Raw genomic sequence first — 26,698 nt, forward strand, 5'->3', positions numbered from 1 at the left:
AATCATCAATGAAGGTCAAGAAATAACATGATCTTGCAATGAGCGAGTAGACATCGGTCCGCAAATGCAGGAATGAACCAACTCTTGTAGAGTATTGGCCATGGATTCAAGAATGATTCTCAGTGTTGCTTGCCCTCTAAGCAACTTGCAGGCTCCCTCCCGCACAATCTATTACCATCCACCATACCTGCCTTCTGCATCTTTGACAAGGTACCATAGTTGACATGTCCAAATCTCTGAAGTTGTCTATGTTCCTAAGAACCATAAGTGCATTTATCTGGTACAATCCATCTTCTTTGCCCCCTCACCTTCTCAATTCCTGAGTCGGTGACGAAAGGAATACTCCTCTTGCCCTTAACAAGACATGTACGTCTATCTCCCATTTTCACCTTTGAGTTTGGAAGTGCCGGTTCTAGCTTTGAATCAACTTTTTTTGTTCAACATGTGTCGCAATGCCTCATAATTAGCATATCATCCTTTGTTTTTAGTCAACTCTCTTTGTAGTCTATTTTTGGAAGACCTATGTCATGCAAGGGGATTCCATACATGATAATTCCATGCTTTGTTCACGCTTCCACTAACGTTGGTTGTAGTTGTATGCAGAATTTGGAGCTAAAGTGCCCCTACTCAAAAACAAAGACACAGATTGGCCCCAAACCTTGGCGCATGCGCCCCTTTCGGTATTTCTTTAATTAAGTAAGAGACCCATAATTCCAAGCTACATAAAGGATACATCCCTTCTTACAACTGGGGCATTCCACATACCAGTGGGCATCCACATACCCTGCAAAGCCTTTACTATTCACTGCTCTCACCAACCCTGGCAGTAGGTCTCCATCCCTAGTCCAGGAAGCTTGCACACAGCCTGGAACTGTCACTAGTAATCACACTTGGGCACACAGTTCCCCGTGTCTGTCACTAGTGCCCAGTTAGCCAACTATCTGCTCAAAGCAGAAAAGGGAAAGCATACAATAGCTTTCTTCACTGTCCAGGACTGTCATGTCCAATAGTCTCTCACCCTATTGACAGCATATATCCTGAGACATCAACTTTATTTACATAAGAGAACTGACATCACAACACATCAAAGACTAAGGCAATCACACCTGTACCATCCCTCTCAGGACTCGAGGGATACTTCCCATTCCAAGCATGGATTCCCGACCCCGGCCTGCTCAGCAACGAGGCTGTACTCAAGATGTGCCATTTGCCCAGCAACCACTGCCTGCATTTGAACCATCTCTTAAAGAAACCAAAGAATAATCTCTATTGAAAGTGACCTCCATCAAGCATAGCTAAAGAGCATCCATTTCAGGTCCAAAACACTTGCACTCAGCTTAGGCCTGTTCCTAGCAACCAATACTTGGTCACATAGACTCCCTTAGCTGCCTTGAGTACCCTCTTAGCCATTCACCTGCTCAGGACAAGGATAAAGCAAGGATACACAGCTAGCATCCATTGGCAATGCTTCACACTTCGGTAGGCATCAATGCCCTCAATGCTTACACCTAGTTATGCAATACTCTCACCAAGCTTCATAGTAAGCATTCAATGCTGATCCAACAAAAGACACTCACCCAAGACTGTTTCTAGTAGCCTTACCAGGCCACACAGCCCACAATAACCATTACCAGGGCCCACCTAGCCATTTATCTGCTCTGACTGGTAATACTTTTGCTGAATTGTTATTGTGGTTACTTCCTAGTTTTACTGCCCTTTGATTTATTGAAGGCCGGTTTCATGGTTTCGTCGCCGGGACATCACCAACTTTCTCAAGGGGGTCAGCCCGTGGTTGCTTTGGTGAGGAGACATCACCATCTTCTTTAACGAGGTGAGCATGTGGTTGTCTCTGGTTGCAAGTACTGCTTGCTGTAACTGAATTGCAGCAAGGAGAATGCAGCAAGTATGTCACATAATGACAAGGATTGGGATAGCAGACAGGAGTCCTCCCAAGATGGGCAATCTTTGTTTGAGGGAGCTTCTATTGAAGATGATCAGAATGCTGACACACAGCCTTATGGACATCAGAATGCTGACAGGCAGCCTTATGGACCTATGCCATTGAATGGACAGCCAATAGCTATGCCAAATGGACAGGATGCTCCATTGCAACAGTTTATTCATGGTCCTAATGGTTTTCAGCATGCAAATCAGGGACAGCAAGTCATTCCGCACCCCACAGTGCATCCAGGATATTTTCATGGTGGTTCAGTGTTCCAAGCAGGCAATGGCTAAGGAATGCTTGAAAATCACCCTGTTGCTTTTCAGCCTGGAGGTATTCAAGTTGGAATGCAGAGAGTTATGAATGGAAACACTGGCACGCAGCCAGGGATGCAAAGTGGAATGCATGGCATTATGGGAGCTCCTGTAGGCATGCTTGGTATGCAGGGCACTGGGGCTGGTATAGCAAACCCTGCTATGGGTAATGGCAATGTTGGTCAGGCTTATGCTGTCCATGCATTGGGGAATAGCTTTGGTGCAATTCTCATGCACAATGGACGGGTTGTTGCCTACGAGAGTAGAATGCTGCAGGATGCCGAAAGAAATTTGCAAGTATATGAGAAAGAGTTGCTCGTTTTGGCTCTTGCTCTCTCTGCATGGGAGCGTTACTTGCTAGGGGCTAATGTCACTGTGCATATAGATCATCAGACCTTGAGATATTTTCCTCACTCAAACTAGGTTGTCTGAGAAGCTTACGTGTTGAGTCTTGAGTTGGATGCAAAGAGGGACTAGTATGCAGAGGATGGAGAGTCTGCAAGGCATTATGATCAGTTGTCTGATGGATAGCACCATTTGCATTATACTTTCAGACATGGATTCCTTCAAATGCATGGTCGTCTTTTTTGCAAAGAAAGGAACCTTATATTAATGCTTGAAAAACTTTCATATGAAACAGCAGCCCTGAAGGTGCTGAGTATGGGAAAAACCGATAAAGGCTGAAAGAAAAAAACCAGCCTGTTCCAAAGAAACCCAGCTCATTGCCTAGGGGATCTCTAGTATAGGGGCGAACAGCCAGGTGGGGGGACTATACAACCAGCGAATCCCTCGCAGAGTTATTGTGTAGAAAACTCCTGCAAGCCAAGCCTTGCAGAAACAAGCGCGCCTCGCAAAAGTCGCCCTAGATGACACATCCCAGCACTCCTGAAACCCCTGATCTGCAAAATAACCACACACAACATCAGAACTGAGCAGGCTGCTCACCACCCAACCGTGACATCTACGGGATATGATCCCGAATCAGAAGATGTCCCCCCGAGCCACGAGCTGAGCTACTGGCACGAACTCCCAATCAGATCCCAACCAGCCTGGTGTCCCATACCACCAGGTGGCGCTGTGAAGCCCTGGATCTACCACTGGGCCTTGGGCTACGCTAAGATGCAGGCGCGCGTCCGCAACACAATCCAGGATCAGACCTAGCACCTGGGAACGAGACTTGCTCCCAACTGCACACTGAGAACTGAACCCCCTGGGCCTCTTTTATAGACTCGGGCCCCGGCGCCAAAAATAGCGAAGACCTATAAATAGTTCGTACCCTTGCCACTCAACCCGAGAATCAAGCCTGCCTAGCTCTAAGCCTCCCCAGGCTAACCTGAGCTAGTTCTATGTAACTAGTACATGTCAGATACCAATCCGTGCACATGACATACTCCCCCTCCTCTAAGAACTCACTCCTGAGTTCGCTAAGAAATCGGGAAATGTTCTTTGGAGGTTTTGTAATGTCTCCCATGTTGCATCCTCCTCAACACGATCCTTCCACTTAATCTTGTATTCCGTGATAGTACGATTTCGAATCTGTCTTTCACGGAATTCAAGAATAGATTCAGGTTCGTGAAGAATAAAAGTCAAATCTGTAACTTCTATAATCTCATGAGGAGAAACAAGTTGATCATCTGCACCCAATACTTCTTTCAGTCTACTGACATGAAAGACTGGATGAACTTTAACATCAGGAGGCAATTCTAGTCGATATGCAACTGGTCCAATTCTTTTAATGACCTTGAATGGGCCACAGTATCTGGGGGATAATTTCGGAACCAAACCAGTACTTAGGCTCTTGGATTCCTTAGGAATTCTCAAATATACCATCGTTCCTTCAGAGAACTCTCTAGGTGAACGATGTCTATTAGCATAAAATCTGTCCCGATCTTGGGCACTTCTAATAGACTCCTTGGCAAACTGCAACATTTCCTGCATGTCTTGCAAGAAGTTCTTAGCAGCATCATTTTGAATCCCTTTTAATCCAACCATAACTGGTGACTTAGGTTGAAACCCGTACATAAGCATAAAAGGACTATAACCTGTACTAGAATGCTTTGCACTGTTGTAAGCAAATTCAATCATGGGTAGATAATCCTCCCATGAAGACTGTCTCTTAGATACATATGCCCGAAGCATGTCTTCAACCAACTGGTTGACCTTTTCTGTACTGCCATCGGATTGTGCATGATCCGAGGAACTCATACTTAGAGTAGTTTCCAACTTCTCAAATACAAGTGTCCAAAAGTTACTTGTAAACTTTGAGTCCCTGTCACTGACTATGTCAGATGGCAAACCATACAGCTTGAACAAGTGGTCCACAAACTCGTGAGCCAACTGAACAGCTGAAATAGTTGTTCTTGTAGGTAAGAATCTAGCCATTTTTGTCAAACGGTCGACTATGACCCAAATAGAGTCATGACCCTTGCGCGTTCGAGGTAAACCAGTAATAAAATCCATGGAAATACTTTCCCATTTATTACCTGGAATCTGTAAAGGCTGTAATAAGCCCGCGCTCCTAAGGCGTTCAGCCTTAGTAACTTGACAAACTCGGAAACCTACCACATAGTTCTCTACAAATGCACGCATCTTAGGCCAATAAAAGGTATGCTTCACAAGAGACAGAGTCCTATGTATACCTGGATGTCCCGCACTAGGAGCATCATGACACTCCCAGAGAATCTTGGATTTTAGGTCCAGAACATCAGGCACACAGATCTTTTCATTCCGGAACAGCAAGCCGTTCCTAATCATCCACTGACCTCCCGCCGCCTGTATCCTAGGTGGCACAATCCCTGAGTCCTGGTCAACCATGGAATTCCCATCCTGGACTCTCTGCCAATAAGAACTGAAATGACTATCAGTTGCGTATAGCCCTCTCAAGGATTGAAATAGGTCTGAGGATATTTCCGTAAATGACAAAGCATTTACAAACTTAACTCGACTTAAGGCATCCGCCACACTATTCAACGAACCCTTACGATAACGTATTTCGAAATCAAAATCCTGCATTAGCTTTCCTTCCTCTCAATTCTGATCCATCACACACATACTTAATTGACTGGTGATCAGTCAATACAAGGAACTTTGAACCATACAAGTAGTGTCTCCAAACCTTGAGAGCATACACTACCGCATAAAGTTCCTTCTCCAGTGTGGGCCAACGATACTGTGTGTCATCTAGCTTCTTACTCTCAAAAGCTACAGGTCTGCCCTCTTGGAATAGAGCTGCCCCAATCGCATAATCACTCGCATCGGCCTCTAAAACATAAGGCCGGGTAGGATCGGGTAATGCAAGAACGGGTGCTTCCTTGATAGATAACTTCAAGGTTTCAAAAGCCTTGTTCATTGCATCATTCCAAGGGATCGGCTGAGTAGACCTGCGTCCACGACCTTTCAATATGTTGGTCAAAGGTACCGTGATTTGTGAATAATCACGCACTGACTTCCGAAGAAATACCGTAAATCCTAGGAAAGAACGAAGTTGTTTCACAGTTTGAGGGATAGGCCATTCTAAAACCTTCTGGATACGATCCAGATCAATGCTAATACCTTCAGAAGAAATCTTGTGTCCTAAGTAAATGATCTCCTTCATAAAGAAGTCACATTTACTCATCTTGGCATAGAGCTTATGCTGTCTTAGAACAAGTAAGACAACCCGAAGGTGTCCTATGTGATCCTCAAGCGTTTTACTATATACCAAGATATCATCTAAGAACACTACAACAAATTTGCCCAGATAATCTCTGAACAAATCGTTCATCATCTGCTGAAAAGTAGCAGGAGCATTGGTCAAACCAAAAGGTAATACGAGGAACTCGTAATGACCATACCTAGTCCAGAATGCGGTCCTATCTATGTGTTTAGCATAGATACGGATTTGGTGATAACCCGTGCACAAATCAATCTTAGTGAAATACTTCGCTCCGGCCAAACGGTCTATCAAATCATCAGAACGAGGTAAAGGATAGCGGTTCTTAATTGTAACTTTATTTAGTCGTTTATAATCTATACACATTCTCCAGGAAGAATCCTTCTTCTTTCTTAAGAGGACAGGTGCACCCCAAGGAGATTTACTTGGGCGTATATATCCCATATTCAGGTAATCCTGAAGCTGGATAGCTAACTCATCCTCCTCTACCTGGCTCATCCTATAAGGTGGTACACTGATAGGTTGAGCCCCTGGGACTAAGTCTATGCGATGATCTACTGCCCGTTCTGGAGGCAACCCTTCCGGCAGTTGAGCTGGGAATACGTCCTTAAAATTATCTAACAACGTTCTCACTTCTCGGTGTTCAAACACACTTAATTCATTTTTGGTAAGTACCGAAACAACAAATGAAGAAAGTGGAATCAAAACACACTGATAGACATCATAATGAGAAGTGTTCAATATATTCCGAAGCTGCATCGCAGATACAATAGGCCCCTGAGAAGGGGGAATCTTATCACACTGAATACAAAATTGGGTGTCCTTGTCTACAAAAGAAAGCGTATGCTCCGTCCATCCAGTCTGGATATTGTGGGTTTTAAACCACTCTATCCCGATCAGCAAGTCTACATGCTCTAGATGCATAACATAACATGTGAGAGCTCCCGTGTAGGCTTGAATCCGGATGGGAAGCGCTTCAACCTTGCGATCCCAAAACTGCTTCCCGGCTGGAAGCTGCACCTCGTAGATGTGGTCGCTAGGTACTGTGGACAGCCCCATCTTCTGCACAAATTTGTAATTAACAAAATTGTGAGAGCTGCCCGGATCAAAGAGAATGTGAACCTGTTGGTCCCTAACTTCTCCATAAACTCGGAAAAGATCATGGGAACCAAACAATGAAGTATTAAAGGTATAATTACAAGAAAGGGGGCAGGTAATGACATTTACTGAAATACCTGTCATCGTAACCTGGTTGGCTCCCTTGGTTGCGGTTCGTGGACCCGCCTGGAGCTTCGGTCCTAGCACCAACTTTTGGTTCTTCCGCTTAGGACACTCATTCTTCGTGTGGCCCCGCTCCTCGCAATAAAAACACCGGCCCTCTTTCTTGAGCCTGAGAGTGCGAAGGAAACGGGCCTTACCATTCTTCGCAGGAGTTAAGCTTTTCCTGGAGGCGTTGCCCGTAGACTTCGTCTCCCCAATACCAGTCGCATGCTGAAAGAACTTGCGTTTGTTCTTTCCGCTGGTCTCGGTAACTGTGGTTGCCTTGGTTCCGGCCATGGTATCATCATATATGCGCGCATATGTCATGGCCTCCTGCAATGTTGTGCACTTGTTATTCTTAATCTGTAACTTATAGGAGTCTGGCAAACCATCCACGAAAAAACCTAACAAGGTTACAGGATCCATTTTAGTGGCCCTGGTTTGCAGATCCCTAAATCTTTGAAGATAAACTTCAAAAGTTAAATTCAATTTTGACATATCGAGGGCCTTGAGTTTGCCGACAATATCGTAGTCATCTTCCTTCTTCAAGAACTCCTTCCTGAAGATACCCTCAAATTCTGTCCAAGTATCAGGCTTGGGCTGAAGTTCTTTCCACCAAAGCAAGGCTTTACCTGACATAAACCCTGCTGCTAGCTGAATCTTTTTCTCATCTGGATAGGGGTGAAATTGGAAGTGTACTTGCCACTTGTGCAACCAAGTGTCAACCACCTCCTTTGTTCTAGATTTCTGGTCACCTGGAAAGGGATCTGGAGTGATATTCGGGCCTAGCACGGAGGCCATGGCATCCACATGCGTGAGTGCCTGAACCGTGCTAGCCAGAAGAATCAAAGTAGCTTGTATCCCTTGGAGTTGCTGTGTCAACCCCGATTGATTAGCGTTGACCTGCTCAAATTTACCATCAAGAGCAGTCGTGAACTCACTGAAGGCTTTCTTAGTGATCAGGTCGTCATAGAGACCCTGATCATCCTCTCCCACTGGAGTGTAGTCTAACTCCTGCTCCCCCATAGTGAACTCGGGATTCGGAGCATCAGACATGGCTGAATACTGATTCGATTACAAACGGAGAGAAATAAATAACTGAAACGGAGCACGAAGGGAGATGGAGTAGAAGAAAACCGTCCCAGATAAATCTGACAGAAAAAGATGCTGGAATCTGGAAGACCACGAGCCCTGGTGCCTCCCCGAATCTGCAACCGGATGCGCAGTCAACAATAGAGGCTGTACGGACTGCTGACGTGGCCTGTACGGCTGCTGACGCAGTCCGTACGGTGGCTGCAGAAGCTGGCGCAGCTGCTGTTCGATACAGCAGCTGGTTCGGAACAGACAGGACAGTCCGTACAGTCTGTACGGCTGTCGCTGGGCTGTACGGCTGGTACGGCTGCTTCGGGAGTTGCGCAGGGTTATCGCAGGCAGGACGGATGCAGGGAAACTGTGCGAACAGGGCGCTGTTGAAGGGCGAGGCTGGCTGGCACAGATTTCGAGGTAACGTCTCGAATCTTGGGCTGCTTGTGGGTTGCCTAGCACCCAGCCCCCCACCTATATAGGGTGCAGGGCTGCCTGATTTGGAAGCTAGGCCTCCAAAGAAGGCTAAGCCCCTCCAGCTTTGGAGAGGTGCTTTTTTCGGAAAAAGCACCTGAGCCCCTCCAACTTTGGAGGGGTGCTTTTTCGGAAAAAGCACCCTGCTTCAGCGCAGGCTGCTCGCAGCCTGTTGCGCAGGCTGTGGACAGCCCGCTAAGCTGGCTGGGGACAGCCTTTTACACAGGCTGTCCCGCCATACTACCTCGCCTTCAACGCCCCTTCCTACGCTCCGCATCCCCTACTCCCTGGCTGTATATTTCCTGCCCTACTCTCCTTCCTTTCTGCTCTCCTTCTCCTCCCTCAAAACTTCTCTCTGTAGCCTTCAGAAATTTCGATTCTATTTCACTCCTCTTCTTCTTCCTGTTCCAGATATTTCTTCACCCCTTCTACCCCAGGTAGACAGCAAAAACGCAGCAGGTAATCTCGAATTTTAGGGCATACCTGGAAGAGAAATCCGTCAAATTTCTCGCATCAGAAGTTCCTACCTCAGGAGTTGGCTCTGATACCAACTGACACATCCCAACACTCCTGAAACCCCTGATCTGCAAAATAACCACACACAACATCAGAACTGAGCAGGCTGCTCACCACCCAACCGTGACATCTACGGGATATGATCCCGAATCAGAAGATGTCCCCCCGAGCCACGAGCTGAGCTACTGGCACGAACTCCCAATCAGATCCCAACCAGCCTAGTGTCCCATACCACCAGGTGGCGCTGTGAAGCCCTGGATCTGCCACTGGGCCTTGGGCTACGCTAAGATGCAGGCGCGCGTCCGCGACACAATCCAGGATCAGACCTAGCACCTGGGAACAAGACTTGCTCCCAACTGCACACTGAGAACTGAACCCCCTGGGCCTCTTTTATAGACTCGGGCCCCGGCGCCAAAAATAGCGAAGACCTATAAATAGTTCGTACCCTTGCCACTCAACCCGAGAATCAAGCCTGCCTAGCTCTAAGCCTCCCCAGGCTAACCTGAGCTAGTTCTGTGTAACTAGTACACGTCAGATACCAATCCGTGCACATGACACTAGAGCCTGGAGTCCCGCGCTCCCAGGTGGAGCGCAGGGTGTAAATGATATCCTACCAGATGGCGACCAAGGTAGCCGAGGGTGGAACCGGATGCTCACCCATCACCAAGCTATAGCGAGCAACCCAAATGTTCCACATGTGACACTGGCTACTACCTCCCACACGCTATCCTCCGGAGGGGAAGGAGGATCCGGGCTAGCAGGAGGAACCGCCTCATGGAGCTCTATCCTTTGAATGCTCTGACCCTGTATCTGGTAAGCTGGAGAGACCTCATCAATCTAGAACGAATGTCCTCCCTCAACCAACCAGGCCACCATCCCCCAGGTGTAGTCCCTCTAAAGGCTCTACGTGCGGGTCAACATTCTGAGGGCTCCCATCCAAATCCTCACTGCGCTACGACAGCTCCAAAGGCACTCGGGGATCATCTCCAAAACTCCAACAGAGCAACAGTGACACTGCCCCTTCACCCGCATCTGCTCCAACCAAGGCCCTATGGGAAAGCCTCCGTGGGCGGCCAGCCAGAAGAAGTAGGAGATCTTCCTTGGCTGCAAACTAGACCAAAGGCAAGTCCAAAATCTGGAACGGACCTCCTGGGGCGCACCCTCTGGACCACCCAATGATGGCTCTGCATACTTTTGACTCTTAAGCTTTATTTGAGAGGGTTTCCTATCTTGTTCCAGACATTCAGTTACTCATGCTCATACTTAGGAATTGATTCCATGGTTGAAGCCCTAGAAGTAAATTTTCCTCCAATGTATTTTCTCTAACAACCCCAACACTGGTGTAGGGTGTCTGGAGCCATTTTGAGAAGAAAGGTGTTTAGGGGGATTGGGAGGCTTTGCCTATCATGTTCCAGAACCAGTGTGTTACCACAAATCTTTTATGAGCCGCAAGTTTCAAACAGCAACGTTTCAAATTTTTAATAGGAGTCCCATCCAGAAATGCCGCATGTGTATAAAGTATGTCAAATATAATACATAAGATATTAGAGACTCTCTGTCTCTCTCAGAATTCTTTTCTTTGGCTCAATTTTCTTTGGCAGCAAGCCAAAAAGCTAGGAAGATACTTGCAGGAGATTTTGGAACACCGCAACAAGGTACTCTAGCCCAACAAGTACTCAATACATAGCAAGTAATCACTAAAAATAAAAGATGATGATAATATCCTATCAAATCTGTAGCCACATGGTATTTAGCCTTTCCTAAGACAGAATTAATAAAGATGAAAGCACAAGTAGCCATTGTAATCATGTTGTTTAATTTATGTCAGCACACTGTTATTAATTCCGAGCTGGTCTGAGGGAAGATGCCTTCACATTCATCACTTTTCCATTCATTAGTATCAATCGACTAATGCTTCAAACAACAAGAATTCTGATTCGGTAAAACTGCAAATTAAATATTTCCCTGATGTAAACATTGGAGTTCAGTGAAGAGTGCCTCTTCTTTTATAGCTGCTGCTGTAGGTCATGGGGCAGGTGCTTAAAAAGGCATGGAGGACACGCGACATGTCATGGCTGCCACATGTCCTATGGTGGTTGTCATATATGCTATAATTTTGAATTAAGGTTGCTTTCAACCACTCCATTTGCCTGACCGTTTTCAGCCGCTCTATTTGCCTAACCATTAAATTCGGTTTTGGCTGGTCAATACTAGTCTGATTTTACTTATGTTTCCATCATTAGATTTCTTCTACTCAAAGGGCTAGGCCTATTTAGTTTGTTGTCTTGTCTAAAATCCCTTTAACTGTTTCATGTTCAGAGGCCCACATCCCAAGACTACAGCAAACATCCTCCTTAATAGTCATTGGGTCGATATACACTCTATGCATTTGATTGGTCCCGTGTTTGGGTACTTGGGGTAGGGTGTGATCTTTACATTTCTCTTACAGAGATACACCTCAACTTGCGGGACATTAATGCACGTAACCCCTTCATTGAGGGTCCACCCTCACATGCTAGACCCTGGTCACCTAACTGTACAGTATGAAAACATATGCATCCATTTTGGCAAACATCATAGTTTAAGAGCTTGAAGTTACAAAAAATAAAGATACGCAATACATAAATTACCAAGCAAGTGGATATGCTTTGTGAAGAGACGTGACAACTTTTCTCTTTCTTCAACTGTCAGTAACTAACTGCTCAGTTTAAAGATTTGTGTTCTCTACTTTTGAGATTGTGCACATCCACGTTGATAGGCTTGGTAAGTATTTACATGAATGCAACATCTTTTGAAACTGTCCTTCAAAGAAGCTACTAGGGTAGTGATGATCGATTTCACAACAAAGTCAAGACATTTCTTATCATGGTGTAAAGAGTGTAATATGCATATAACTATTTTTCTCACCATGTCACTACTACAAGGTCTAAAGTCTGCTTAGTTCCTTTCATGAGTTTGAAGTTTGAACCATTGATATGACTTTGGACAATTGTTAGCTTAAGTTTAGTTGAAAGCAACAGCCCTCACAGTATCAATCGACTCTCTACTTTGAAAATCAACTTAGCCTTATCTGTGGAGAACATAACCAATCAACATATTCTGAATCGGGAGCAATGTTTCAAGGTATCAAACAACAAAAGTTCATGTCATGATTTTTAGCCTATCAAGGAAGAGCATGATGAGTCAATTGGATGTCTTTCCTCCCTCTACTGCCAAAAAAATGAAAATCAATTACCTTTAAAAACCTTTTCTTAGGAAGAGAAACCTACCAAAGTCCCATATAAAGGACTCTTATGAGGAAGCTCTTCCACGCATTGCATCAACAACTGAGACGAACCATGAAATAGAAAAAAATATGTGTTAAACATGGGGAAAGTCCAACATTACCAAACTGAACAAATCGCAAAAATCAGCTTCGACATTTCTATTATTGCTGTTTTGTCCAATGCAAACTAATAAAATTACAACAAGAATGCTCCTTGTATTCTATAGATAGAGCACAAAATCTCTCTTCAAATTAAAAAAACAAGTGATGAAGGAAGGGAACAAATCATCCGAATTGAATATCATTAGAAATTAAATTTTACAAGTGTACTATTACAAAATATCACAAACTACAGAAATTTCATACTACCCTAGTCAATCTTTCTATCAGAATCACCACAACAAAACAACTGAAATTTGCATTCCCTAGAAGGTCTTTGAAAGCTTTCCATGAGCCCACAGAGGAAGCAGGCCCTCTCTCCCACCTGGACCACTGCATACAACTAGAAAAGCGTAAGACCTGCCAAGATCATCAAGGATTGAGTCATTCATAGGCTGTCTATCAATCTCTTCCTCTGAGGCGGGAGGGATCCTCCGAAGAGAATTTGTGAAGCTACCCAGGCTTTGCAAATGGCAGCCATAAGGGTGAGGAAGGCATCCTGAGGTGTGCTGAAGCCAAATCCACATGTTGCTGTCCATCCAATCACCACCCGAGGAAGGGCGTGCAGGGCATTGACATACTCATACTTTATTGAAAGCAGTGGAGACTTTGTTTGGCCAGCTTTGTGACAAGAGATGGATGCTTGTGTAGGGATATGCATTGTATGTTAGCAGATCAGTGATGCTTGAAGCTACCAAATCTTTAAAGGATTCATAATGCTTGAAATGTGAATCTTCTCAAACCTTTCCAAAAGTTGTGCCAAAGGATATGCCTTCTGTGTGTAGCCAGAAGTTGGGGAAAATGATGATATCTAAGTTCCAGAGCAGGTATTGGCACATAAGGGAAGGAAAGTAAAAGGTAAAGTTTCTCTCGTTTGTATGCAGAGTGGCTGGAAGAGGGCGATCTTACAGATACACCTCAGTTGTTTCAGCTTTACTTGGAAGCTTTTTAGCTTGAGCCAACTTCGGTTGTGGCTCCTTCAGGCTTAGCAGAGCGTAGGTCTAAAGCAGCTCAAGAGAGTAGTATATTATAGACCAACTCAGATATCTGGAGGTTGCTTGGTGAAATTGAATGTTTCACCCGAGAATGCAATCGAGGAAGCTTGCAATGTTTCAAGAGAGGTGTATGTCACGAGGGCCTGATTTCTGGCGCATGCATGTTGGCCTACATGTGGGCAGGACCCTGGGGAAACAAGGATCATGGTCAAGGATTGCTTGATGTGCTAGAACCCCTAGAAATTGTGCCTTGGGGGTGATTTTTGTGGTTTGGACCAGAAAGGGGGCAAAGATCCCTTAAAATCCAAAGTTGGCCATTGGTTTGGCTTTAAGAAGGTCCCACTAGAGGGGGGCCTAGGGCAAAAATGAAGGACCAAGGGGCGAATGAGTCGTGGGCTGCCACATGGCTAGCCCATGCAATTGATTTTTGGAAAGGAATTCCATGGAAGGCTCCTGGCACGCCGACGGGCATACGGAGGAGTCGTGAGCTTGTAGAGAGACGGCATCACGTACGGGAGCAAAGGTCCGTGGTTGGCTATGGGTATAGACGGGGGAGCAAAGCTGTCTACAGGACTGTGTACTACAGAATGGCTTTACGGGATGGAGTATGTGTGCTTACAACTGTGTATACAGGCTGCAAAGGGGATGTGGTACGGAACTGCCGTACGGAATGCAGAAATTGTGACTAGAAAGCTCTAGAAAGCTGAGGAGAAGAACAAAACTAAAGCCTATGGATGTCAAGGACACATTAGCGAGGGTGACAATGGTGGCAGATCCGAACACTGTCAAGTTGTGGGAGGATAAACACACAGAAGTCCTGTCAATGATCATAAGGACTACAATAGATTCCACCATTCCTGAAACCGGCCTTCAATAAATCAAAGGTCAGTAAAACTAAGAAGTAACCAGTCAACACTGTTGCAATAACAATTCAGCAAAAGTATTACCAGCAGATTTGGAGCTAGAGTCACTCAATCTACATCACCAACAACAAGCGTTCACAAAGGGGGTCACAAATGATTTGAACAGCTAAGCCAAATATGTTCTATAATGATAATCTCACAACCACAATTAACAACCTTCCCTAAGAATTCATCAAAACCAGCAACCAAAAAATCACTAATCTCAAGAAAATTTCAAAAATGTGATTTGAAATTGAGATAAGAAAAAACCCTCTTGCAAAGAATCTCTAACGGGATAGCATACATCTTCAAAAACCTTGAAGAGCACTGAATATGCCAATCCAACAAATCCTTCAAAAGAACAAACGTATTAACGGGTGATCACTACTAACAACACGAGATAACATAAAGCTTACCAACAATATATCGCTTTCTGATTCACGCAACTCTCGATAAATATAGCCATAGCAAGTTTCCTATCCAAAAAAACCAAACTTTAGCCACATTTTGATTCTTGCAATTCTCACAATAGACATGGCAAAAAATCAAGCCTCTCCCTCTCTCTCTCTCTCTCTCTCTCACACACACACACACGACTGTCCAAGAAGGCTCTTCCATCAAATCAAGCCCCCCCTCCCCCCCCCCCCCCCCTCTCTCTCTCTCTCTCTCTCTCTCTCTCTCTCTCTCTCTCTCTCTCTCTCTCTCAAACACGCAAGGGCTAGTAGCGGAAATGTTGACATGAGGAGGTGAGAAGACAGAAAATGCTTACCAGGCCTATGAATATCAATCTAGAAGAAGGGTTTCCTTCAAAATGGCAGCTTAGTAGGATTTACCAATGCATAAGGGGGGAGTAGCAAAATAGCAAAGAATTATCGGACAACCACGGTGAGTAGCCTAATGGCAAAGCTATAACCCTTGAGCAAAATTTCAGCAAATGGATGGAGAGCCTGAGCACAATCTCAAGTAAGGTTTCGTCCCAAACATTCGACAGTTGATCATTTAGTTGCCACAAGGGCTGCAGCAGCAGGAGCCAAACAAAAGAAAGAGTTTGTACATCGTTGCTTTGTATATTTCAGGAAAGCATTCGACACAGTTCCACAAAAGAAGTTGTGGGAAAGGCTGGAAAAACTCCAAGTCCCTCTACGACTCAGAGAAGTAACATATCAACTCTATGAGAGAGTTTTAGCAGAGTTGGCACAGCCGCTAGTAGATGGTTGTGTTCCAAAGGAAAAGCTGTCATAAGCAGTGATATAGGAGTAAGTCCCCTCTCACCAACACTTTTTGGCATCTTTATCAATCAGTTGGAAGAGTGGATGAAAATACACAGCAAGGAGGGTGTGCAGATTGCAGGATATGCTTTGTTATTGCTTGTCTATGCAGACCATGTGGTATTCTTCGAAAAGAGCAAGGAGAACTTGCAAGCACATTTAGATGTGCGCAATGTCTGTAGCTTGAGTTCGGTTTCATTTTCAACCGGCGAACAGGTACGGCAGGTACGGACGAACGTGCAGAGACAGATTCCGTACAGTCGTACGGACTGTACGGACAGTCTTGGCTGTACTTCGAGTTGTACGTACGTTGATGCAGGTGCAGGAGCGGGAGCTACAGCAGGGACAAGAGCTGATGGGCTGGGTGTGAGAGCTGAACTTGGCTCTGATACCAAATGTGAGAGAATGGTGAGTGAGAGAGAGCAAGAGAGAGTGAGAGCTGGAAGCTTCGAAGCTGAAAGCTGAGTTGCAATAGAAGAGTGTGAAGAGTACAACTCAATGAGTGAGAGATAAGGTTTTGTCCTAGTGACAAAACCTTAGTAGTCACTAACCATAGTTAGTGAACTAACTGCGGTTAGGGGGAAAAACCTCTTAAAGAGGGAAAAGTGCCCCTAACTAGCTTATTATATTACATTGGTCACTGCTGAATTATATCTATAATTCTAACATCTCTAGGATCTACTGGGAAATAATAGAACCTTTACATAAACATTTCCTAGGAGGGGAGTTTATTAGTTCATATTGATCGCCAGTCCCATAGATCCTGAAGGGCCTCACACAGACTTTAATAGAATCATATCATATCCTCTCTCTCTCTCTCTCTCTCTCTCATGGTACCGGGCTTTGGCTTCTGAGCCTAAGTCTCAGATCTCAGCATGCTACAGCTCTATGATAGTTGCTAGTTGCTAGTATCCGGGTTATATATCTGATTTTGCTCAAGCTATTAAGCTCTGCAGAGGTATCACGCTATCAAGTTATCAGCCTATTAGCTTATTAGTTTTTCAGTTTAGTAGTCTTAGGGCCTTAGTACGCCCTTTGCTCCAGCCCACTTAGGCTTGTACGAGATCATCCTTCTGGTGTACTTTGTACATTGTCCCATAGACCCATGAGGTCTTCTAGGATGTTAATACATCTTTCTTTCTTTCTCTCTCTCTCTCTCTCTCTCAGAGACACAGAACTGTCCAAGAAGGCTCCTCCATTAAATCAAGCCCCTGTTAGAAAATACCCAACAGAGGGTACACGCAGCGGAAGACACATAGTAATGCCCAGGAGCTCACACAGTGTGCGGTGTGGGTGTGGAATCACAGACTTCTTTACTTACGTGCATACAATAGGTGTGCAGACTCATCAATAGACAATGAACCAACCAGATAGAGAAACCACCAAAATATATATTTCCGTCCACAACTATGGACACAATACAAAAGAGACAGATCCAGAGTCCCACCAATGGTGTGGTCCTCTGATCTTACCACAAGGTCCTTCTCCTATCTGCTGGCTATCTCTAGACTCGAGTCCGCGTGCTCCACCTCGAGCGTAAGTAGACTTTCCGTCTAGATCCCTTCCACCTTGCTGTCTTTGCACCAGCCTAGGTGGGCAGCACCCTCAGCTAAGTCTGCAGCTACTGTATGCCCTCTTCTCCTCCACTGATGAGGCCCAAGACAAGCTCCCTGCTGCTCCTTTCTGATGGGGCTTTTCTGCTGCTCCAAGTGAAGTTTGAGTGAGGCCCAATGGCCTCTTTATATAGGCCCCAAGGGGGCTGGCAAAAAACCGACCAGCCTGTTACAGACTGGCCGACCAGTCTGTGGCAGGTCCAGCCCTAAAAGGGCACACCCCCCAAGGCTTTTGGCCCAAACTTCCAGGGTCTTTTGGCCCTCCATTCAAGGCAGGTATCCAGCCTATAAAAGGCCTGCCTCCTGCCCACTGACAGCCACATTTCCTTCTGCACATGCTGACATAACTGCGCCTCTGGCCCTCTCCTAGTTCCGTGCAGAGCCGTACGCTGCTGATGTCATCGCGCCCTGCCAGGTCAGATCTAGGGCTTGCTGTCCCCGCCTTCCGCTCCTTCCACAGGTTCCGTCCTTTGCAGCCTTCTTCTCTTGTGAGGTGCTGCCCATGTGGCAGCCCCCTCTCTCTTTCTTCTCTGGGCACCTTCTGCCCTAGGTCTCCCTCCCCCACGCTCTCCTCATTTGGGGGCTTACAGATGGGGAGGTGACCTTTCCAACACCCCCTCTCACCGACACATCTCGGCCCAATGCCAACACGTCGATGAAAATGCTCCAGTAACTTCCTGGTCGTAGTCCTCTGGAACCTTTCGGTGTCGAAATCTTTTCCTGGCTTTTCATCCAGTGGCTCCTGCTCCACCAGGTCCGGTTCTGCTTCCGCACACCATCCTGGTACACAGGTCCATCTTTGGTAGCACCTCCTTATACCACCTCCTTTAGTCACGTTCCCGCCTCTGAACTCGAGCAATCCAGCCGTCACGATCTTCCAGTCGTCCCCCTCATAATGAGAGAACAACCTGGAGTCTTCCAGGCACCATGCTCTGAGGGTCTGTTTCAACCCGTCCTTCCTTTGGCAAGGTCTACAACCAATGAATATTTCCAGATAACCTGGACCATGAACTTTTGCTGAGTTCTCAAGCAGGTACTCTTCTGGCTTCAGTACTCTTTGTCCATCACCTTCTAGCAATCTACGTCCAAGATTTGAAGAAGCACCAATACTTCCCCTTCTGCCTTCGAAGAAGGCCAATTCCTTCCGATCTCTTATCACCTGAGACAAATGAAGAGCAGAGTCTCTCCACAGCATGCTATAAAGGCTCAAATGCAGAATATCAAATACATACCAGACTCTTGTACTACCTGAATGTTCGCTCTGAAAGCAAACTCTCATTGAGGCACCCACCAAGCGCTTGTGTAATCCTGTACTGTCCCCTTCTGAACTCCAGCATCCATCTGACCATGAGACCCCAGGGCCTTCCATGGAATCCACCCTCGTGTCAGTGTCAACAGCCACACACCTAGAAGGTACCAAGCGCTCCATGCTGTCCTTCACCTTCACAAAGGCATCTGACTCCTTGTCGACCCACATCTCTATGTCAGACATCCTTATTGTGATTTCTGGATCAACATATTAGACCTCGGTAACACTCGGTGATGTCACCAGGAACAACTCTTCGATTACCACATTTGCTTTGGTCTTTCCCTCTGAATCTGAGTCAGACTCCTGTTTGTTTTTCAGATCCGCCTTTTTCTTTCTACAGTCCTTTGCAAAATGTCCGCGCGTATCACAATAGAAACACTTCTTCTTGTGCTTTCTCTTCGAAGTCCCCTCGTCGTCAGAGTCGTCGTTATTGGACTTGCCACCGTTAGGCTTGCCCTTTCCTTTGCCAGCGGAATCCTTCACCAGCATCGCCTTGTCATCTTTATTCTCGCTGTAGAGCTTCTCCCGAGCTTCCTCTTGTAGCAGTAATGGACACAACTCCTCAAACGTCAGAGGTTTGGTCCTCTGTCCTGCTGTCACAGCCGTAACAAAGCTTTTGAAACTCCGAGGCAGTCTCCTCAATACCATCAAGGCCAAATGGCATGAGTCTGTCTTCTGACCAATTGCTGCCAGCTGATCCCTAACCACCTTGACCTTCGTCAAATGGCTATGTACAGTATCTCCTTCTTCCATATCAAGATTGTAGAGTTGATGCTGAAGAAGCACAATCCGGGAGGTGTTGTCTGTCTCGTACAGATCTTTCAGGGTGGCCCACGCCTCTACTGATGTCTCAGCCAGCTGGATATGCGGAAGAACGGAGTCCGCCGTAGTCCCTATGATTATTGCCAGGGCATGGGCATCTCTTTCTTCCCACGCTTCAAGCTCCTCTCTGTCTACTACCATGAGTACCTCCCCTTTACTGTCCACCATGTCCTCCGGCTTCGACTCCTCTCCCGTGGTCAGCTTCCACAACTTCCGAGCCACTAAATGACTCCGGATCTTCACTTTCCAGATCGGGTAATTAGTCCCGTCCAGGTTTCCAGACTCTCCAAAGTTAGGGATAGTGAAAGAGAGAAAACTGGGGGAGGAGGAAGGGAAAGCAGGGGCTGAAGGCTGTAGAGGTCGACATCTCTGCTGTTTATACCACACGGCAAAGTCAACCAAACTCAATTTCAGTAAACCAGAACTTTGAACGCACCTGACTGAACCTGAGTCACCCTCCTTCTCGCAAGGGCACAATCCTCCAGTCGTGGAAGTCGATTCCCTAGAGCTTCTGAATCAGGGTCGTCCTTTAGCAAGGTCCCTGCCTTCACGCTCTCACACCTGTGAGCCTCCTCCTTGGGCTCTGATACCATGTTAGAAAATACCCAACAGAGGGTACACATAGCGGAAGACTTATAGTAATGCCCAGGAGCTCACACAGTGTGCAGTGTGGGCATGGAATCACAGACTTCTTTACTTATGTGCATACAATAGGTGTGCAGACTCATCAATAGACAATGAACTAACCAGATAGAGAAACCACCAAAATATATATTTCCGTCCACAACTATGGACACAATACAAAAGAGAGAGATCCAGAGTCCCACCAATGGTGTGGTCCTCTGATCTTACCACAAGGTCCTTCTCCTATCTGCTTGCTATCTCTAGACTCGAGTCCGCGTGCTCCACCTCGAGCGTAAGTAGACTTTCCGTCTAGATCCCTTCCACCCTGCTGTCTTTGCACCAGCCTAGGTGGGCAGCACCCTCAGCTAAGTCTGCAGCTACTGTATGCCCTCTTCCCCTCCAGTGATGAGGCCCAAGACAAATCAATTTCTTGGTTGAGATGACCTCGTTCTGGCAAAAAAACCAACCAGCCTGTTACAGACTGGCCGACCAGACTGGCCGACCAGTCTGTGGCTGGTCCAGCCCTAAAAGGGCACACCCCCCAGGGCTTGTGGCCCAAACTTCCAGGGTCTTTTGGCCCTCCATTCAAGGCAGGTATCCAGCCTATAAAAGGCCTGCCTCCTGCCCACTGACAGCCACATTTCCTTCTGCACATGCTGACATAACTGCGCCTCTGCCAGGCCCTCTCCCAGTTCCGTGCAGAGCCGTACGCTGCTGATGTCATCGCGCCCTGCCAGGTCAGATCTAGGGCTTGCTGTCCCCGCCTTCTGCTCCTTCCACAGGTTCCGTCCTTTGCAGCCTTCTTCTCTTGTGAGGTGCTGCCCATGTGGCAGCCCCCTCTCTCTTTCTTCTCTGGGCATCTTCTGCCCTAGGTCTCCCTCCCCCACGCTCTCCTCATTTGGGGGCTTACAGATGGGGAGGTGACCTTTCCAACACCCCCCCCGCGCCTCTCTCTCTCTCTCTCTCTCTCTCTCTCTCTCACCTCCCTCCTCCCACTGAACCTAGCCTCCCTTGTAGACTTGTCCCAATGAAATCTCTCTCTCTCTCTCTCTCTCTCTCTCTCTCTCTCTCTCTCTCACCTCCCTTGTCCCATAGATACATACATACATACATACATTGTCCCAATGAAAACAAGGTGGTCCATTGTTACCTACCTTGTTTGGCCTCTAGATAAATGAGCTTGAGACTTTCATGGTGACACTAGGAGGGGCAGGTTGCTCTCTTGCTGACACTTTGATTCAGATCTTCTTATATGCAGATGACATGGTCTTACTCAAGTCCTCATCGGAGCACGTTTTGTGAGTCACACCGATTTGAAGGTCAACCTTGGCAAGACCAAGGTCATGATCTCCAACATATCCCAAGCAGCAATGCACACAGAAGCAGTTCATGCTAGATAGGTTACTAGTGGAGGTTGCTTCAGCATACACGTACCTATATATTCTCTTCTCTAGCTCGATTTTCATGATGAGGCCCGTGATGCAGGCCAATTGGAGCAAGGAGTATGCCGCACTTGCTAGACTAGAGCAACAATGCTTCCACTCTCACTTCCACGACCTCAAACCAAGTCCCTTCTTTTGAATTCCTTGGTCCACGCAGCAAGTATGTATGGCAGCCCTTGTTGGGGGTATGATTTATCAGAGGTAGATAGGGCTGGGGTAGAGCAACTCCAAGTTCTCTTGCTGTCATAGAGGATCCGCAACAGCAAGCCATTGTTTCTACATCAGTTTTTTTTTGTAGAGTTCGGTGCATCATCTCCATTGCAGCTTGACGCGGCATTTCGAATCATCACATACCTTTACCAAGTCAAGGACTATAGCTCTTACACCTCAGGACAACAAACTTAGATTTCGACCCTATCTTCCTTCATGACCTTAGCAACGCAAAGGGATCAGAGATGTTGGTATGTGCATACATGCAGGTCGTTTTGGAGTTTGGGGCCCCACATGGATCAGTTACCCCCTTTCCAGTATAGGGTTGAGGCCCCCTTGGTCCCGCTCACATATCACGAGGTCCACTAGGTCATCATCACACCGACTCCGTGTTGAGAGTGGATGGACTGAGCGCATACCCTAGGAGAGCCGCATCTGCACCCAGTGTGACTGCCATGAGATCAAGTTGGAAGATCATTTCACCTTCGGGTGCCATGTATACTATGAGATTCAAGGTCGCTGTCACTATCTATTCAAAAATGGCTTCGGACCCCTCTCCATCTCCCTCTCTTACCCAAATCAGAGATGCCATGCTGCCTTCATCCATGAGATTGTCAGACATAGAGAGCACTTGTTTAAGATATAGAGGCGGCATCAAGGCATGCAGCCAGACTCTACCTAAAGCATGACCATGGAGTTTTTCCACCCATATCGTATAGACCAACAGACAATGGGTAGTCGTCGAGGCCGAGATCCAAAGCTAGTGACACAACAAATTCGATAGCAAGTTGATGCACGGATCAAGCTTGGGGATCTTCCCTACATGCTCACTAGACTCCATAGTTAGGGGAAACGAGGAACGAAAACAGAAACGGAAGCGTTTCGGGGTTTTTGGAAGGGCTGAAACAGGGAAATGCCACATCAGCAAGGGAGAGTTTAAAAAAGGGGGTTTTGAGATGAGAACACACATTCAAAATGCTACAGCCTACAACCTACCTGTAACTTAAAATATAGTGCATAATACTTACCACAATGTCACTTAGAAGTTAGAACTTAGAACAAGCTACAAATTAGAACTTAGAAGTTAACTTAGAAGGCTGAAAGAGGGGGCTGAAGGAGGGTTGAAAGAGGGCTGAAGCCTGAAAGAGGGCTGGAGGAGTGGAGCTTGAGCTTTGAAGGAGGGTTGAAGGGGAGTAGATGATGATGGAGGGCTGAAGCAGCCTGCAGGAGAGAAAGGAGTGCAAAGGAGTGAATGGGGCTCAAGGAGGGCTGGAAAACCTTGAGGATGGAGAGAGTATGAGGCTGGAGGAGTGGAAGGAGAGAAACATTGCATAGGAGGCCAAAATCGAAATCAAAACGACCAAAATCGGGCTGGCGCAGCGGATTTTCGAGACATTTGGAGACCCTAGACACTTTGTTGTCTGAAACGGGCCATTCCTGTGCCCTGAAACGCGTTTCAGGCTGGCTGAAACGTTTCAGCCAGCCGTTTCAGGGTCTTGAAATGTTTCAGAGTCTGAAACGCGTTTCAGGATCTAGGCTTTCCCTGAAACGACATTTCACGCCTGGCTGGGCTCTGAAACGCGTTTCAGCGTAACTATGCTAGACTCAAGACACGACCGACCGAGGTTACAATGGCTCTGAGCCCTAAGTATCACATATGGGCAAGCATGGCCTTACATGAGACACAGTGCACACCATACTAGGATTATCCGAGGAGGAGGGCAGCACCAATGGAGTTAAACACAGTGCCCCTATTCCCTAGCCTCTTTTAGCTATGCATTGTGTTGACCTCCTTTGGAAAGATATAGCCCACTTGTGTGCACAACCTACTCAACCGCCATGCTTTCCCTCTCCTTCCTCTTCCACCGTTGCTAATCACTTCCCTTCTTCTCCCCCTCCCATCTCTCATGCCTCTATTATGACAATTCCAGCCCCAACATGGGCTGGTTCTTCTCATTTTTTCCAACCTCTTCTTTGGGCCTTTCCCCGCCGAAAACTAGCAACCTTGCAACCCTCTCTACTTCCCTTCTTTCATGGGTCTTTCAATCAGTCATAGGCTGGCCTAAGCTGCCTTTCCCCACCATTCCAATACTCCTACTTCGAGTAGTTCCACCCCCCCCCCCGACTTTGGCTGCTTTAATGAAAGAAAAGATGTATTGCAAAGTTTTTAGGGAGAGCTCATGTATAGAATATGGCTTGCACAAAATGACCAAGAAATCCATAAATGGTAAGTTCTTGCCTTTTCATTGCAAGGCAAAATCCTGACCCTAATCTCAACATCAAGAGACAACAATCATGTGGATTCAATGACTCGTAATCACACCAACTTAAAGAGTTGACTACTTGTTGAAGACATAGTTGACTACTTGTTGAAGACATAGCCCAAGGGCATTAAATGCAATCGACACACTCTAAGCTCACCATCTTTATTGATCTTGCATTCTAGCCACCAGTACAGAGTATTGTTGGCACCCTTTGACCTCTTATTTGTTGGCACCCTTTGACCTCTTTATTTTTCTTACATCTAATCTAACTCATATTTGCACACTAGATCCCCTGCGTCAATTCATTGTGGGTTGGACGGGTGGACGCTCATAGGTATATACTATAACATAAGGGCTGAAACTTTAGTCCTTAAAGTTTCAGCCCTCAAGTTTGTCACTTGCTCTAAAACTTAGAATCTAATATATTGTCATGTATCTGGAGTCTTAAATTATCACTGACAATAGGATTCTGAAATTTGTTGAAATTTGGCATTCCAAACTAATAAGCACGTTGAATGACATAAGGGTCCTTGTTGCAAAGAGAGAATTGTTTCTACGTCATCCCATCCGTGGCATGGCTTGTCTTTTGCATCTCTTGTGAATCTCCCAAGCTCTTTCTCAATGTATTTATTAAAAGATCATGATGCATAACTCAATCATTCACGTATTCTAATAGTATTCGACCAGCTTTCCGGCATAGAGGAGAAAGATATACCTGAAGCCATTGAATGATGGGAGACATTTGGGCACTCACTAAGCACGAGCTAGTTCAAAAGATTGGTATATTATCAACATACACAAGGCTGCGCGAAAACTGAGAACATTGGAAGGACCAAAGTAGTGACGTGCACATTGCACAAACAAACTTAAAAGGTGGGACCTTGGACTTGGAATTTCACTTAAGACTCAATCCGCTAACTCTTGAAATTTCACTAATATTGAATGGATGGAGCGGAAACTGCTTCACCAAGCTGGGCAAGATCCATTGCCTAGGTCTCATCTAGTAATTGATGAGGAGAAAATATATGCCCACCTTCATGCGGGGTAAGAGGCTGTGGATATGTGAATTTTACATATTCATGCTCACCTTGGGATTGGCGCACACAGTTTTGCAATTACCATCTTGTCATTTGATGAAACTTGTCACCTATCACAAATATTATCATCTATGCTCAATTTAGTATTTACTTTAGTGACTAGTCTTTAGAACTTCCAGAATGTGCCATATAATACGTTAATGCAACATACTTGCATTTAGATTTAACTTTTAATTCAAACGTTGAATTAAATTGAATAACTATGGCCTTAACAGACAGCAAGACGAAGATACACTCACAAAAGCGCACAAACTTACAATATGTTCTTCAGCGTCTGCATGGCCTCCATATTCTGCACATCTCTCACCAATTCTTAGGACCAACGAACTCCAACTTGAAGCCATCTTTCAGGTTGGATTGCCCAATTTAAAGCCTAACCTGCAAAGCCAATTGCCACATGATGAACTAAGCAAAAAGTGACTTATACGATGCGATGGTACAATATTAACGATGTTGTACCAGCAATTAAAAGGGCTCTACGTGACCAAATTCCCAATCTGCAAGGCAAAAGATTCCAGAAATTAGATTTACAATTCTTAATATGATTATGAATTGGAAATGTAGCAAGTCAAGTCACGATGCTGGGGGCACCGATTCAAAAACACAACTTCGGTCAGAAAAGAGGCTTCTCGGCTACTGGACTGAACTGGGCCAAGATGAAGTGTTGACTCGCGCTTGGAAGCTTAGGACTCAAGTGGTGGCGCCGGATTTGGGACCAAAGGTCGTAAAAGAGCCTCAAGACGCTTTGAAAGGCTACTCGACTGTCGAAGTGGCTCCTACAGCATGACGACCATGAAGGCGAATCGTTTTTGTACGAACGTCGACCTTGAAGAGCATCGATGCATCGAATCGTTACACAAACAAAAATCCGTCGCTCTCACAGAACCATTACAATGACCTCCGTTGAGCTTGAACCCCAAGAAACTCTCAACTTATGCTGCATAGTTCAAAATCTAGAGCTTCTTGAACCATTAAATTACAATTCCGTCTACAAGTGAGTGAGAAAATACACTACAAAAAGAGAACAAACTCCACTAATCCAACTCTAAACACTAGCATAGGCCTTGTTAGAAGCCTCTCATACCATATTAAAATTGGGGAGAGAGAAAGGAGTGCAAAACATAGATAGCTAATTGTACATTACATTGAAAAAGACTGAAAGCAAGTATATATCGATCTTACCCTCTACACTTAGGATTAGGGTTTCCCATGTCGTCCTCTCTGCACCTTAGTATATAGGTGCAATGATGGCTAATTGTACATTGGATTGTGAATGAAGGAAAAGGAGTATATACCTTACGACAGTTAGGATTAGGGCTTCCCGATCTCATCATCTCTAGACCTTAATATATGGGTGCAATTTACCCATTTTCAATTATCTGCATATGCAATGATAGTGTAGTATGAAGCCCATGCTACTCTCAATTATGGCACAAAAGATATCTAAAAATGTGAATTTCAAACGCTTGATACAACTCAAAAGTTAG

At 45.8% G+C, this 26,698-nt stretch overlaps 1 protein-coding gene across 2 annotated transcripts in view; it reads right to left on the reverse strand.

Annotated features, from left to right (window-relative positions):
* The window catches only part of ABH1 (ARM repeat superfamily protein), a 144,471-nt gene extending 118,227 nt beyond the window's left edge, over positions 1–26,244 (reverse strand). Inside the window, exons 1-5 of one of the 2 annotated variants that reach the window (XM_087380277.1) lie at positions 25,859–26,244; positions 25,671–25,708; positions 25,469–25,589; positions 14,979–15,038; positions 12,511–12,567 (exon numbers count right to left, since the gene is read on the reverse strand). In XM_087380277.1, the coding sequence (XP_087236403.1) occupies positions 12,511–12,567; positions 14,979–15,038; positions 25,469–25,555 (204 nt within the window). In that variant the 5' untranslated portion in view covers positions 25,556–25,589; positions 25,671–25,708; positions 25,859–26,244. Of the gene's footprint in view, positions 1–12,510; positions 12,568–14,978; positions 15,039–25,468; positions 25,590–25,670; positions 25,749–25,858 lie in introns of those variants that run through there. The other variant, XM_087380278.1, reaches the window with a different exon arrangement.
* Between the last annotated feature and the right edge of the window lie 454 nt (positions 26,245–26,698).

This window comes from Dipteris shenzhenensis, chromosome 10 (genome assembly GCF_047967505.1).
Source record: "Dipteris shenzhenensis isolate YYH24624 ecotype China chromosome 10, Dip_SZ_1.0, whole genome shotgun sequence".
Lineage (NCBI taxonomy): Eukaryota > Viridiplantae > Streptophyta > Polypodiopsida > Gleicheniales > Dipteridaceae > Dipteris > Dipteris shenzhenensis.